The sequence below is a fragment of the Dermacentor albipictus genome, chromosome 1, assembly GCF_038994185.2.
Source record: "Dermacentor albipictus isolate Rhodes 1998 colony chromosome 1, USDA_Dalb.pri_finalv2, whole genome shotgun sequence".
Taxonomy (NCBI): domain Eukaryota; kingdom Metazoa; phylum Arthropoda; class Arachnida; order Ixodida; family Ixodidae; genus Dermacentor; species Dermacentor albipictus.
This window is the reverse complement of record NC_091821.1, coordinates 95167892-95182812: the sequence shown is the minus strand read 5'-3', so window position 1 is coordinate 95182812 and position 14921 is coordinate 95167892. Positions and strand designations below refer to the sequence as shown.

Below are 14921 nucleotides of genomic sequence, written 5' to 3'. Positions count from 1 at the left end.
TGAAGGCGCACGTTAAAGATCCCCAGGTGGTCGAAATTTCCGGAGTCCTCCACTACGGCGTGCCTCATAATCAGAAAGTGGTTCTGGCACGTAAAACCCCATAATTTAATCAATTTAAATTCGTTCGAAGTAGATACGCCTTGATAACTCACAGGCTATAATTCGTAGATTAAGATATGTACCGTAAAATAATTAATTAGAAAGTTAAATTGCGTAATTGTGCTAATTATTTAAGTAATCATTATAATTTCTAGTAGAAGCAATGGCCGCCTTATCAAGTAATTCAGATCAAGACTAGAACTTTGCTATCTACCACAGAAAATTTTTGAAAATTTCTTGCGGCTAAAAAACAAAAGCACTCTGTATAGCAAATGAACAAAATGGGTTGCAGTTTCACTTTCCATTACAAAAAAAAGAAAAATAAAGAAATAAACCATGCGCAGTTCTAAACTGGCTGAATATGGCGTGCAATGTCACTTCAGTGGGAAACATTTGTGTCGGTTTGCGAGTGGTAATTAATTTAGAAGCAGTTAGCGAGCTGCATCATTTGGTATGCTGCAGCTTATTGGCACTGCCTCTTGGGGAAAGCAATATCCGGGGCATAAAATTGTCATTTTCCGCCGCCTTGGACACCAAACATAGGTCCCAACCTCTTTATGGTGTCCAGCAAGGCGACACATCTAGCTTATAATCTCAAGCTCTGTGATAGCTTCGCTTTTTGCCTTAGTTATGTATCTAACGAAGGCAGACTTATTTGAGGACCTCCGTTTTGTCCTTCCTTATTTTAGCTTTCTTAAAGTGATGACCTAAAGGCCTTTCTTCTGTAGACAGCAACGGAGACGACGCTGGTAGTATAATTTATTTCTCGCAGGGATGGCACATGGCGCAATTTGAAACGTCGCGTTTTACGACGCCTAACATGTCAGCATCCAAGCGTGCTTTTCTTACGTTTCTCAGTGCCTGTCGTTATCTTGTTGCTTCACTGGCTTCATGATATTTGATGATCTAGTTTGGTTATTTATTTTTGTATTATTTAACTGTGAGAATCTCTCCTTTTGCAGGGAACCGGAGATTGTATGAAAACCACGAGTTTTCCCCTTGAGGCTAAGAACGCCGTAAACCCTTGCTCATGTAGGCTGCTTATTTCTTTTATCATTACGAAAAGAAGTATTTTTTTTTTACTCCTAGCGCCCTCATGACTGTTTCAACCAAATAAAAAAAATGAAAGAGGAGGCGACGCACATTTTGATATAAACATGGGCCATCGTGAGTGAGAGGCACGAGGAAAGCAACTCCTGAACTTCGAGAACTTAGCGAGTGAAACTTTCTGGCGGAGGATAGTGAAGTTGGACATGATCCGGGACTGGGGTACCGGTCATGCGGTGTCAAATCATTCGTATGACGCCCGTCTTTGTCGCAAATCCGCAGAGGGCCAGATCTCTACTCGCGAGGTGATCCGTTCTCGCACGTTTGTAGTCACCTCCCGCCCCCCTAATTTATTCTATATTTATACTCCTGCTACCCCATTCGCTATTCGGGCAAATGAGCCACCCTGACAAATTAATTGGTTTATTAATTAATTGGCTCTGAAAAGAGGGAGAAGGGCGATGACAAGAATGATGTATGACGGAACCACCCAAGAGATAAGGAGTAGCCGGCGCCTTAAATTGTGCGCCAACATCTCCTTATATCATATCAATAAAAAAAAAACAAGAATCACAAACAGGCCAATCCGTTTGATACATTGACATCACGCCTAAACAACATTATACTGCGTTGGCGCTCATCTTTCCGAAGTATATACATATAGGCCAACCAAACGGGATGTAAGCGCAGACCTTTCCGAACAGAAATGCGTTATCCTTTTTACTCGCCTGAAACATCAAAGAGTTTTCGTTCTCTAGGACTGATTGATTGGCTCCGTGGTTTTCTAAGCTACCACCGAAACAAAGACTACGAGAACCAAATAATGATTGAAACGAAGATAGGTCAGTCGGCTAGACCTTTCCAGTGTTCGCACGATTGGACAGGGAAGACGTAAGGCTGCCATTAGACGTTATTCGAAAAGCGCAACGGGCACATCCGCTTCCGTTTGAAGGTTGTTATGAGACGATGGAAATAAAGTTAAAACTGAAGTTTCCCCCAAATTGCGATGCAGGCGAGAAGTTTGAGTAGCGCGCTCTCGCGTGTGACCTCATGCGGGAGCCTCCACTGCCGCGCCGTGTTTGCTTGCAAGTATCGTGAAGGCTGTTTCACACAGCGGATCTGGCTCCCCTCTTCTGTTGTTTTGAAACAACATGAGCCGCCAGTCTGTCAATGAGTCGAGCCGAATTATATCCAAGTACATCGAAGAAGCTTGGCTTCTTCTTGCTCTGAAACAGGCCCACCTGCGCGTGAGCTTGATTACAATGAAGAACTTATTCTTAACTTACGTTAGTTGTACGTTGAAGTCATGACCTGGCAAACGAAAAATAAGCTTGGCCGTCTCTATCTTGCGATAGACACGACTGCCGCATGACTGTCCGCTCGAAGCACTTTGGATGTATCAGCGGGCTTCTTTCACGCTCAGAAAAACACTTTCATGTAGCAAGCATTGAGCAACAGAAAGCTGTATTGTTTTTTCATGTTGCTCTACAATTTTCTCACTGAAACTTTTCATCGAGTTATAATATTTGAGAAGTTGAATAAAATATTAGGACTAAAAAAATAAAGAAAACAACCAGTATATGAAATTTAACACTACAGTCTCCGAGAAAGTACTGAACCAAACATTTCGGCTTTGGTGCGTAACATTTGAGCTGGAACTATGTTTCTACCTGTCACTGAAAATGCGGTGCTTTGTGACTCGTCTGAAAGTTTGCAACAGGAAATTAGGCAGGAGATACAGTTCCATAATGGTAGCAGCGTTGCCAGGATTTTATAACGTTCAGGGCAATTTTGTATATCCGATGCATACATGCCAACTTGAGAAAATTGGGAAGCTGAGCGTGGGACAGCGAAACCCCTATTTTGTCTATGCACCACTGCATCGTACCACACAAAACATGCACAATGATCTTGCGGAGTGAAACGAGATATCATAAGATTCCGTTGCAGGAAGGGAGTCTGGAAATGACAGGAAACCTGGTAAAATTCGCTATCCCTACTGCTTGGCAGTAACGGAATGTCAGTGAATTTAGAGCTCTTTCGTGATTGCAATAGGATTAATTATTTAGTGACAAAAGAGTGAAGAAAAAAACCGAATGCGCTAATTTTCACTGTGCGACCTAATCGCTGAATTATTTTGCAACCTTGGCCATAAGGTCGTCCTTCGGTTCCACACTAGTGTAGGATGAATTCGAACTGCAGTAGACGGGATCTTTTGCGACTGAGCCAAGCGATCGTGGTAGGGCAGTCTCGCCGTGTTCGCTGTATACCCATGAAGGAGAGACAAAACGTTTTTTTTAAATTTTATTGGCGTACTAGTTCACAATTTTACTAAATACACTTAGGAAAAAACTAGAAATGGCAATTTGAGAGCAACACGCATCGGGTGCGGGAGCAAGGAAAGGAAAATGCAAACATTCTGCACGGAGTGTAGCAGCTCTTCGACAAATGCGAGTGAGCCTTTTGGTTAGGTGTTGAGTCCAATCAGAAAAAGAAAGTTGTACTTTTGTTTTCAAGACATTACAAGCTCGGTATGTTTGACATCCGTACTTTTCATGAAGCCAAACGGTTTCTCTGAATAAAGATATTTATAAGCACTGCACAAGGGTAGGGTCTGGCGAACTGCCACGCAGAGGCATTCCTGTATACCTCTTATACTCGCAGCCGCAGCACTGCATCCTCAATTAAGACAACCATAGCGGTGATTCAGTGGCTACGGCGTTGTTCTGCTGAGCACGAGGTCGTGGGTTCGACTCCCCGCCGCGGCGGCCACCTTCCGCGGGACAGGGACTGCAAAAAAAAAAGAAAGAAAGAAAAATAAACGCTCGTGTATCGTGGTTTGGGAGCTCGTTAAAAGCTGCAGGTGGTCAAAATTGATCCGCAGACCAGTGCTACTATGTCCAACATAACCCACGGCGAGTAGCCCAGTTTAATTAACAATCGCGGAATTCTCAAACATAACTGTTATTTCTGCACACTTGCTGCATTCGCCCCAATTGAGTTTATATTTGCCATTTTAAAGTAAAAAATAAATTTCGCTACCTCTTTTTTAGACTTGATTCGAGCATGCATTCATTTGTGTGGTGATGCCGCCTTAACGTTGTTCAGAAAAGTAAACGAGAGAAAATATGGCATCACTGTTTTGCACGCTGCATGACCTTTAGAGTCCAGTCCACCTACAAGGTTATACACATACTTTAAATGATTGGAGGAAATAGAAATATCTCGTTCTGTCAATCCCTATGGGAAAAAAAGTAACTCGAGCTTTGTGCATACCGTTAACGACGTGCCACTGATACGAGTTCATGAACACAAGTACCTCGGATTAACATTAACACATGAATTCAGATGGAACTCCCACATAAACAACGCTACAGCCACTGCAGTGAAACGCCTTCTCTTTCTTGGAAGGCACCTCCGACTAGCACCACAAGATACAAAAGTTCTGGCTTACAAAACTTTCGTCAGGTCAGTCTTCCAGTACGCAAATGTTATCTGGTTACCATACACGCAACAACTGATTAAAATACCAGAAGGTGTACAAAGGAAAGTACTACGGCTTATATACAATAAGCTAACAGACTCGCCCACCAAACTACCTAACAAAGCCGGAATCTTAACTGTACAAAACCGAGCAGCACTAAGCGGTTCTAAACTTAGGTACCAGATTTTACACGACACGCTTAATCTTGATACCTCTAGATACATCTTCAGAAATGAAACACGGCCAACGCGACATAAACACACACAAACACTCAATGAGTATTATTTTCGTACCGACTGCTTCAATAGTTCGTTCTTTCCCTTGGCGATAAGAGACTGGAATAAACTGAGTGAATCCATTATTAACAGCTCCTTATTAGATACATTTGCTTGTTCAGTGCAAAAACATCTCCTCGCTTTGCAGCTCTAACTTGCGTACTCTGCTTTGTTACCGATCTTTAAATGATTACACTTTAATCTATAAGTGTTCTTTTTGTATGATCCATTATATGCATGACTACATCCTGCTTATCATGTTCATCACGTATACTATATCACATGTGTTTACAAGTGTGTTTTTTTATTTGGGTTGTTGCTTTCTCAGATTCTTCTAGGTTAAATTAAATTATACCCATATATTGCATTTGTGATGAAGCACTCAATTCTGTGTTTAGCGAAGCAAAAATGTTTGCAGTAACACACTCGTGATTATATAATGTATTTATAACCTTTGTTCGCAAATACTACCATTTGTACTTGCCCTTCCTGTTATAATCCCATGAGTGATTGACAGTAAGCGAAATAAATAAATAAATAAATAAATAAATAAATAAATAAATAAATGCGAGTAGCTTCACGAATGACCATCGCTTGAAGTGTGCTCATTCTGAAGGCTCGTTTTGCACGAAAAGCCCCATTTAGACAGGAATTTTTGTCCGCCTGAAGATTCGCTATACAATGCGCACACACCACGCAAAGGGCGATAGAGGATCGCAAAGCGCGGACGATGCGTTTTTCAACAAGCGGAGACGGCGCTCTGTTTTCACAATAAAAAAGGCAAATGGAGACTTGGGAACGAACGCCCGGAAATGCGTTCACACATAGGTTCGCTTGGGTGGGGGGTGACAAAAAAATATGAATTTCTTTCTTTGCCAAGTAGGTAAAAAAATGCACGCAGTGGCTGGAAAAGCGAAAAACGGCCTCTTTTACGAGGCTGCGGACGCTTTGACACGTCAGTAAAGCAAGGAGAAATGCTTTTTTTTTTTTGCCATGGGCAGGAATCTCGGTGTCTGCATGAGCCATTTTGAATGCCCGCAAAGAAAAAAGCTTCTCTGCTCTGACAGCTTGTATAACGATACAGTGACATTTCCTTGCAGAGCTTTTATAACCAGAAAGATAGCGCGGTGTCGTAAGCCTAAGCGAATTCAAGTAAAAAGAAAAAAAAAGAGCCGCCCCCCTCCCACCTCTGTCCCCCAAGCCGATCAAAAAGAGTAGCAGCGGAATAGTCTGTTCGCGAAGCGAGTAATAAGCAGGGTGACTATTGTGCCACTTATATTGCTCTTAATCTAGTTCGATGGGCTTAACAGCGTTGTTTTTAGACTATTTCTTAAATGAATCGCCGTGGCATCTAACACCTAAGATTCTTCATTTATTGTAAATTGGATCATATACGGAACGCAGGAAAACCATTAAAAATTATCAGTTAATGACCAGCGAATGCCAGAAATAAATTCCATAACAAAATTTAAGTATAAGGGTATGTGAATATAAAAAGAGATCTAATTATGTATAGCAGAACCATTATTATGTAAGCATGCGTATACATAACAATATAGGAATCACGAACAAACTTAGCAGCTAGTAGAACCTTGGGCACATAAATTTGCGCTGTAAATCACTATGAATCACTGAAACACCCATACATACTTGGGGGCTCTCAAGTTGCGCTGTTGGGATGCGGTTGTAGATGTGGATTAATTTTGACCGGTTGGGGTTCTTTAATATGTACCCTAATCTAAGCGCAAGCATGTTTTTTTTCGTTCTGCTACATTCAAAATGCAGCCGCCAAATCAGAGCGCCATGGCCACGAGCCTCTGTGGTACAGTAGTACGTGTGTGCGTGCATGCGTATGGCCGTTCGTTCGTTTGCACATACATACATACATACATACATACATACATACATACATACATACATACATACATACATACATACATACATACATACATACATACATACATACATACATACATACATACATACACACACACACACACACACACACATACATACATACATACATACATACATACATACATACATACATACATACATACATACATACATACATACATACATACATACATACATACATACATACATACATACGCGGACTAGTGAGGCACCCCTACATTTGGCCGCGCTAAACAAAACGCCCAAGACAACGGGCACTACAATTCCTGTGAGCGGAAAAAATGCACAAAACAGCGGGTTCTCCTAAACAAGCAGAAAGGGAACTCTACCTTGCCCCGCGTATGACATTATCTCTGAAAGGGTGCGCTACTAATTCAAGTAACCTTAACGACTCTTCAATTGAACCTTTTTTTTTCTGCAGGGGAGTAGAGGGACCAGAGTTAATAAGAATAGTTAAATTTTTTTCTGTTCGAATTGAGCAGGTGGGCTATGTAGGAGGGGTTGCCAGTCTATATAATTTGTGACGTTTCGTTTCAATAAATCAGTTGCGAGTCTGCACTTGTCCTTCTCAATCTTTGTACGCTCTTCCTGTCTTTACCACGGGCAGTTTTCAATAATCCAACCATACCATCTTGCCCAGCTGTCTATACTTATTAGCTAATACCCGTACATTGTCACTTCTTTTGTAGAGGTCTATCTAGATGGTGTTTCTTTAGCTGCATTGCATATTTAGAAAGGGCCCGTAGCAGACAGCACATTTCGAACCCTTGAACTAGATTACTCGATGAGGTGGCCACTGCTTCTACTAGAAATCAAAGTGATTAATTAAATAATTAACACATTTTCACTAATTACCTTTTTAATACTTACTTTACGGCACATAATTCAATTTGCGATTTGTAGCTGGTGAGTTCGCAAGGCATATCCACTTGGAACGAATTCTCAGGACTAGTTCAAATATATTCATGTTCAAAGTGTATGTAACAGTGTAACAACAGTGCAGTTTCATCGCCAGTTTGACGGCGCACATCTAGAAATCATTGTCATCCGCAGAATTCGTTCTAATTCAATATGCCTTGCATACTCAATAGCTACAATACATACATTAAAATACGTGCCGTAAGGTAACTGATTGGGGAAAAGTTAATTGGTGTAAATTATGTAGATTATTTTGATAAGCATTTTGATTTCTCCTAGAATAATGACCACCTAATCGAGTAATTTAGATCAAGGGTTAGAATTTTGCTATATGCCACAAGAAAGTTTTTAAAGTTTGGTGCAGCTAAAAAAAAATCACCCTGTACATTTCTCGATGGTACTGCTTTATGATTCCTCATGACCTATGTCTCTTCGTGCTCTTTGCAGACGCCTACCACATTCGGGCGTTCGGCAGCAAAGGCGAGTCCAGGAAAAGCTCCAGACGCCACACGGAATCCTGGTACATGCCTCGAGGTACGAACCACGTCAGATTTTGCTTTTATTTTGCACATTCAACCAATATAGACGAACATAGGCGTAATTGTGGTCTATCATTTGAGGAGCGCAGCGATTCTGCAGATGTACAGACGAGAATTGCCGCAGAAACACACTAGAACAGCAGTGCGTTTATCTTGTGCCCTCGTCTGTTGAGTTGGTGACAGTGCTCAGCGAAACGGAATGGTTTTACATCCTAGCGCAAGTAGCACTAAAGAAAAATGCTTTGCAGTAGTGAGTTTAATGGGTGAAGCTTCCGTAGGACGCCCCGTCTCCCGCTTAGGGCATGGAGCAGTGGTGCTCGTTTTAAAAACAAAACTCAAGCACGCATGCGAGCCTGCTGCGATTGTGGTACTCGTGACAACGACACTGTTATGAAGGCCGCGTTGAGCTGTGTAAAGAAATTTGTTTCACCGTGCCTGGCTGTCTAGCTGTCACGCGCTTCACTGCAGTGGTCACAAGCTTCACTCAGTAACGACCAGATTTTATAAAAATGTTAATATTGTTCGAAGTCTCCTCCATGAGTGTAGTTTGCTATAGTGCATCAGAACACTGATTGATTGTTTTCACGCATTGTAAACTAAAATGTTGGAAAATCACGATAAGTAATACTTCACAATTTTTAAGATAAAAGCACTGTGACAATAGGGCTCTACTACATTTTTGAATTTGTTGAGTGCTCATGTTGTGTGTGTGTGTGTGTGTGTGTGTGTGTGTGTGTGTGTGTGTGTGTGTGTGTGTTTTGTTTTACGTTTAGGCATATCCTATAGCCTACTCAAGACTGTCAAGAGCGCTGCAGCCCTTGTGCTGTAAAGAAAAAAAGAAGCACTAACATACAAAAACGCAAAAAAAATGAAAACGTTCAAGGCACGGTGCTAGATTCGTGTGTCTTTCCTTGAGCTACTGAGCTCTAGCACTTTCTCTCATACCTTGATTATGCACTAAAATACATCTCAGATAAGCCCTCAAATATGCGCTTCTTCACTCAGCAGTACAGCGCTCCACCGCTCTAGAAAGAAGTGACGGGGTCTGTACGTCTTTAGCACCCCGTGTGTGGGTTCTGCCCATATAATGCATATTGAATATGCAGCTGCTAACAAAAGCAGGATGCCAACAATGAAAAATGTTATTATTTTTATGCTGTCTTTGAACGTCCCCTTGTCAGATTAATTGTAGAAACCGTAAAATGCGAGATATTAGGCGATGATTCTGCGCATGAACCGGTCTATTAGAATATAAAGATGAGTCTACTTGTTCCCGATGCCTTGAAGTGACTCCATTTTTTTCAGCTATCAACTACTCAGGTTTTCCAAACTACTTTGTTTCTTCGGGTGCGACTAGGTGACATGTAGCGCAATCTATTTATTCCCTATTTAAAGAAGGATTGGTTCGCGATGCATTGGCAGTCACAATACGCATGTTGTAAATAATAAAAAACTGTAATTTCGGATTATTAACCGCAAATCGTCTGCGTTAGAAATTTCAGTTACATGACAAGCTCTTGTTATTACAGATGCGCCTACAGACTTTGAGGAAGAGACGACTGACGGTAAGTTTGAAGCACTTGTGTTTATGTAACGCAAAAATCTGAGATGTATTCCACTGGAACATATTAATAAAATAAAATAAGGGGGGGTGGGGGAGGCAAAGTTTCAGACTGCGAGGAAGAAAAATAAGGTTGAATGGCGTAGCCATTCCAGAAATATAATCTTTAGAAAAGTGGAACTTCTTTCAATTCTTCATACTGTCTGCATTAGAAAAGAAGAAATCAAGAAAGAAAGAACGAAAAAAACAAATTCGGCTGTTTGTGACACTGGCAGAACGCACTGAGGGTGCGCTAAACTAAGTGTATATATATATATATTCTGCACCACTGGAGGCTACCAGTCCTGAGGGAAGCTCAGTTTCTACAAGGTGACAAGATATGCATAACGCAACCAGAATAACGCAAGACTGTATAAGCAGCTGAAATGTACTCAAGCTGAAGTTTTACTACAGAGCGTCAATTAGTCGTTCTCGTTTTTTTTTCATCTCTGACATGAGACGTTTTCTTCCGAATGCACCCATAGCTAAGCATTTCCAGTGTTTGTCTTAAACCTTCATTAAATAACACAGACTTGTGAACTGAGAATTTACAGTCACATTCATCAGACACGAGTATTTATTAAAAGCTGTACATCACTGCTGAAGAAAAAAACATGCAGGAAACTTTGGCTTTTTTAGCTTTTAGAACTTCGAAGAACGTTTCAGGACAAAGGAACGAAGCATAGTGTCCAGTGTGTAGCCGCAGCATGACCACAAGAAAACCCTTGCAAGCAGATCGAGGTCACACTTGAAAGGCTTGTGCCTACATTAGTGCCACATAGTATTCAACGCAACTATCGGCTCTGCCAGACAATTCAGACAAAACGCGGCATCTGGCGATAGGCACTGCATCGAAATAAGAATATAAGCTCAGACTGCATGCGTCACTCCACAGAGAACAACGTCGCTGCCACATGATGCGACATTGGTGTCGTGTGTCTGTCATTAGAGAGTTTTAGCGGAGCGTCGTTCCGCTCCGCTCACAATTCACGCGCTCGGGTTGCTACAGAGAATCGCATGGATTTCGCTTCCTTAACGCGAACGGCACGCAGTCAGCTTGGCTGCAAAACGCCCAAGAATCCAAGTGGACGCGCCCTCACGTTCCGCTTACTCGGCTCTGCAGTGGAGAGAGGGCAGCGTCCTTCAGTTGCGATGAGCGCGCTGTGCGCGCGCTTACTGCAGTGCTTCCTCTGAAGTGCTGTCTGCAAACCGTTGGGATATACCGTTCTGAACGGAGCGAGCCGTAGACGCTCCTCTGCCTTACAGGCCCTCTTCGCATTTGCAACGAGCCCCTGCACAGTGCATATTATGGACGACTATAGTATGGCCAGGTAGCGTTGCTGGCAGGATACTCAGCCTGTATCGTCACGCGAATCAGTCGCGCTCTCGCGTGTATTGGTTGTTTTCTTTGAGCGGACGCTACATTCTGCACATGAACGGGCAGCACGAAAATCTTTCAAACTCCCTGCAGCGTAAAAGTCATGTGATCTGAATTCGACGAAGCGAAAACATATATACGAAGATAGCGAAGAGTGCATGAAGTAAAACTTGGAGGAAAAATATATTCATGGCTGCTTCGAACGGCTGACCAGTCACATGCTTACAGCTGCTGAGTGCCGCTTCCATCAAAAATTAAAGAAAGAGAGAAAAAGATAAATAAATAAATAAATAAATAAATAAATAAATAAATAAAGAAGCAAAGAAAGAAAGAAAGAAAGAAAGAAAGAAAGAAAGAAAGAAAGAAAGAAAGAAAGAAAGAAAGAAAGAAAGAAAGAAAGAAAGAAAGAAAGAAAGAAAGAAAGAAAGAAAGTTCTCCTGTGATCTTTCAAAACGGTTATCCAATGCATTTCTGTATATGGGCCACTGCTTAATACAATGTTATTGTAAAATAACCTAATCAATTTTGCCCTAAAGGATGCTTGACACTGCACATCCTTGATACTTCCAGCAGCAGTTTCTGACCGTTATATTGAGACTTTACTAGGCTTATGCTCTAAAGATAATTCTTGAAGTTTCATTTAAGTTTCTTGGCGTTGGCCTCAGATTTGCCATAAATGAATTAACTGACGACATCAGCGCCTAAAGAGTTAACGGCGATGGCTGTTACATTTATGTAAAGGCTCCTCAGCGGCTTCAAGCGAGATTTTCTGGTTTATTTCTACAAACTTCCCCCGTAAAAAGTGCATGGAACCAATGAATTGTATCCTCAAGATGGCGACCCGGGCCGTGGCTGCAGCGTCGCCATGTTATCCGCGTCTTTATGGGGACGCGTACTGCCCGCGTACGCTGCATGCCGTACGATAAGCTCGTTCGACGCTGTCCGGCATTCATGACCTTCGCGGTTTGAAGTGACGGCTTTTGAGATCGAGACTATCTTACCACGCCATGAACATCGGAGATATCAGCCTTGCGCCGCTGTGGCGCTCCTTATATAGGTGATCTTATGTAGCCGTAATGTATAAGGTATAGTACTTCTACCATGACTGCACTGAATTTCCATATATGAACAATTGGCGCACGTCGTTTGCAGCAAGTAATATAAAGACAATACTCAGTTTAGCGCAAGATTACCTTTGTTTGCATCCGCACCAGAAAACTCGACACAACAACAACAAAACCATGCATAAACGCGCTCGTTATATATCTGTATGTTTCTCATCGATACTGATACTCACACCGTGTACTCCGAGTGACTAATGGGACGCATCTCTTGCTCAAGGATAGCGCAATGTATGGCCATGACTGGTAAGGCAACACCGACCAAACACGCTCTCTGCTGCAAACTGCAACGATGCACGGACCTCACATGACTTGTTGTGATCCTCTTTTCACTTCACAGCATCAATATTTTTTTTTTGTTATCGCTGCTGAGAAAACAATGCATTGCAGTTGTTTCTCCAGCTTCATCAGACTTTACCTGCTGTTCTTTGGGGGTCTGTTATAGACTTTTCTCGTTTGGTTGTTATTTATAAATGAATCCACTGTCAATGTATTTTCTTAATTGTGTAAGTATCTACGCTAAGCATTCTCTTGCTCTGCATCCTTCGTCCCGTTCCCTGCAAAGTAACGTGTAGGTTAAAATACGCTGGCTAAGCACTCTGCATTTTGAATAAAGAGCTTTCTCTCCCTCCCTCTCTCTCTCTCTCCCTCTCTCTTGCTCTGCAGAATCTAAACGCCTGTCAGATGACCTAAGCTCAGTTCTCTGATTCTGCGGCGAGTGAAATATGGCACTGTAGCATTCCCGGTCTCGGTGCTGCCACGAGCACGCTCTCGAAACAGTCGTGCTCAACGCCGGTGGCTATTGGTTTTTTGCACCGAAATAATAAGAAAGCACATCCCCCCATCCTACCCATGCACTGAAAGAAACTATGCGGCTGTTTATGAGCATGCATCTACAACACTCGGGATTGTGAAAAAAAAAGGAACGAAAAAGAAAAACAAGCACTGATGAAGCAAAACGTCCACAGAAGCGCATGACCCGTTCGGTCTAATCTGAATCCTACTATTGCTGTGCATCTTGCCGCCAGCGCTGTTTTGTGTCGCATCTCTGCATCACCTCCTCATTTTTTTATTTTTATTTTTTTTTCGCTCCAAAGATGCACTAACACCATCTCTCCGACGTAACGCTGACGATAAGTCGAGTATTGAGAAGTGATGAAACGAGTGGCTCGGTTTTGGATAGATTCAAGCTGTACGGTTGGATAATCATGTGATGGATGCAAATGTACGGCGCAAATTCTAGTTTCGGACGGACGAACGCTAGATATGCAAGTTTTTTAACCTCACGACATGCAACACTCAGGTTTCGCTGTAGATAACCCAGTAATCGGGAGTATATGGAACAAATAGTTTCGATGTGAGTTATCCATGTTAGCGATGATGTCATGTGAACACCAAGGTATCTATCTGTACGATGATGTGGCCTCATCCAGCCCTTCTCTACTCAAAGCAAAGGTCTGATTATGCTTATATAGGTAACGTCTATAAAAAGGTAAATTGGTACGTTGGGAAGGTGTTCTTTAATTTAAATTAGGCTGTCGAAAAGGTTATCATGAAAAAATTGTCGGGAGACTGGTAGCAAATGCCCAAAACTAGTTTCGTTGAAGTTCTGCGTATGGAAACACATGAAAGTTCTTGGTTATCGTGGTGACAAATTTTGGAAGATGACAGAGCATTTCTAATGGCGATGAGTACCCTTGCTCCTTTCCTCCGTTCCTGTTATGGCGATATAGCGCGAAGTTGAAATCGAAGGAATAAACCTTGCTATGGCGGCATGGTTTCGTAAAACTTCGTGAAACAAAGGTACTGTGATGGATTGAATAAATATCGAATGTGAGAATCAAATAAGCCCTCAGATTTACCCTGTCCAAATAAGCATGCTGATTATCATGATAAGATGATCATTTTCAAATATAACATGAGCTTAACGAAAAGAAGGGACAGCAAATGCGATCGGAACAGTGGCCATCTTCTCTGGTAAATCTACGCGTCAGCCACCTAGGTCGGCAACTTATTTGTACTTGTGAGAGACAGCTTTTGTGTATACAGAATTACCGCGCTCATCTTTGCACCTCTTTTATAAGCCTCTATATTTGGCTTCCGGATTTACGGTTCCAAACACGTAAAAAATTAGACGTTTAATTGACATAGCTTCGAATATTGTGCCTCAGAAGTGCAGGTGCGTTCAATGCAGCGGGCTTTTGAGAGTTGCAACTTCTCATCAGCGCCTGACAAGGTTATTGCTTTGCGTCGTTGTAGACTCGCTGGACATTTTTAAAGGGAAAATGAGTGAGGTGCTGCAAAGCGGGCGTCTGTGAGGCGCATTGATGTAGCCCCTCTGACTTCGGCTGTGCTTAAAGTTTTGAATGGACGTTAAAATTGCAGACCCCTGCACTTGGGCTTCACACATTCGTTATCCATCTTCTTAATGTGCTGGAAAAACTAAAAAAATATAAAGAAGTCCAGCGGGACTCATCTTACGGTGAATGTCGACGTTAATGCGATTAGCATTGAATCAGTGTACTGGCACGACGTATTGCGAA

General features: G+C 42.1%; 1 protein-coding gene across 4 annotated transcripts in view; it reads left to right on the top strand.

Annotated features, from left to right (window-relative positions):
• Hasp (Hig-anchoring scaffold protein) overlaps positions 1-14921 on the top strand; it is an 810838-nt gene that overhangs the window by 240295 nt on the left and 555622 nt on the right. For all 4 annotated transcript variants that reach the window (XM_065432842.2, XM_065432843.2, XM_070523594.1 and 1 more), the window contains exons 2-3: positions 8188-8274; positions 9809-9844. In XM_065432842.2, coding sequence (XP_065288914.1) covers positions 8188-8274; positions 9809-9844 — 123 coding nt within the window. The remainder of the gene's footprint in view (positions 1-8187; positions 8275-9808; positions 9845-14921) is intronic.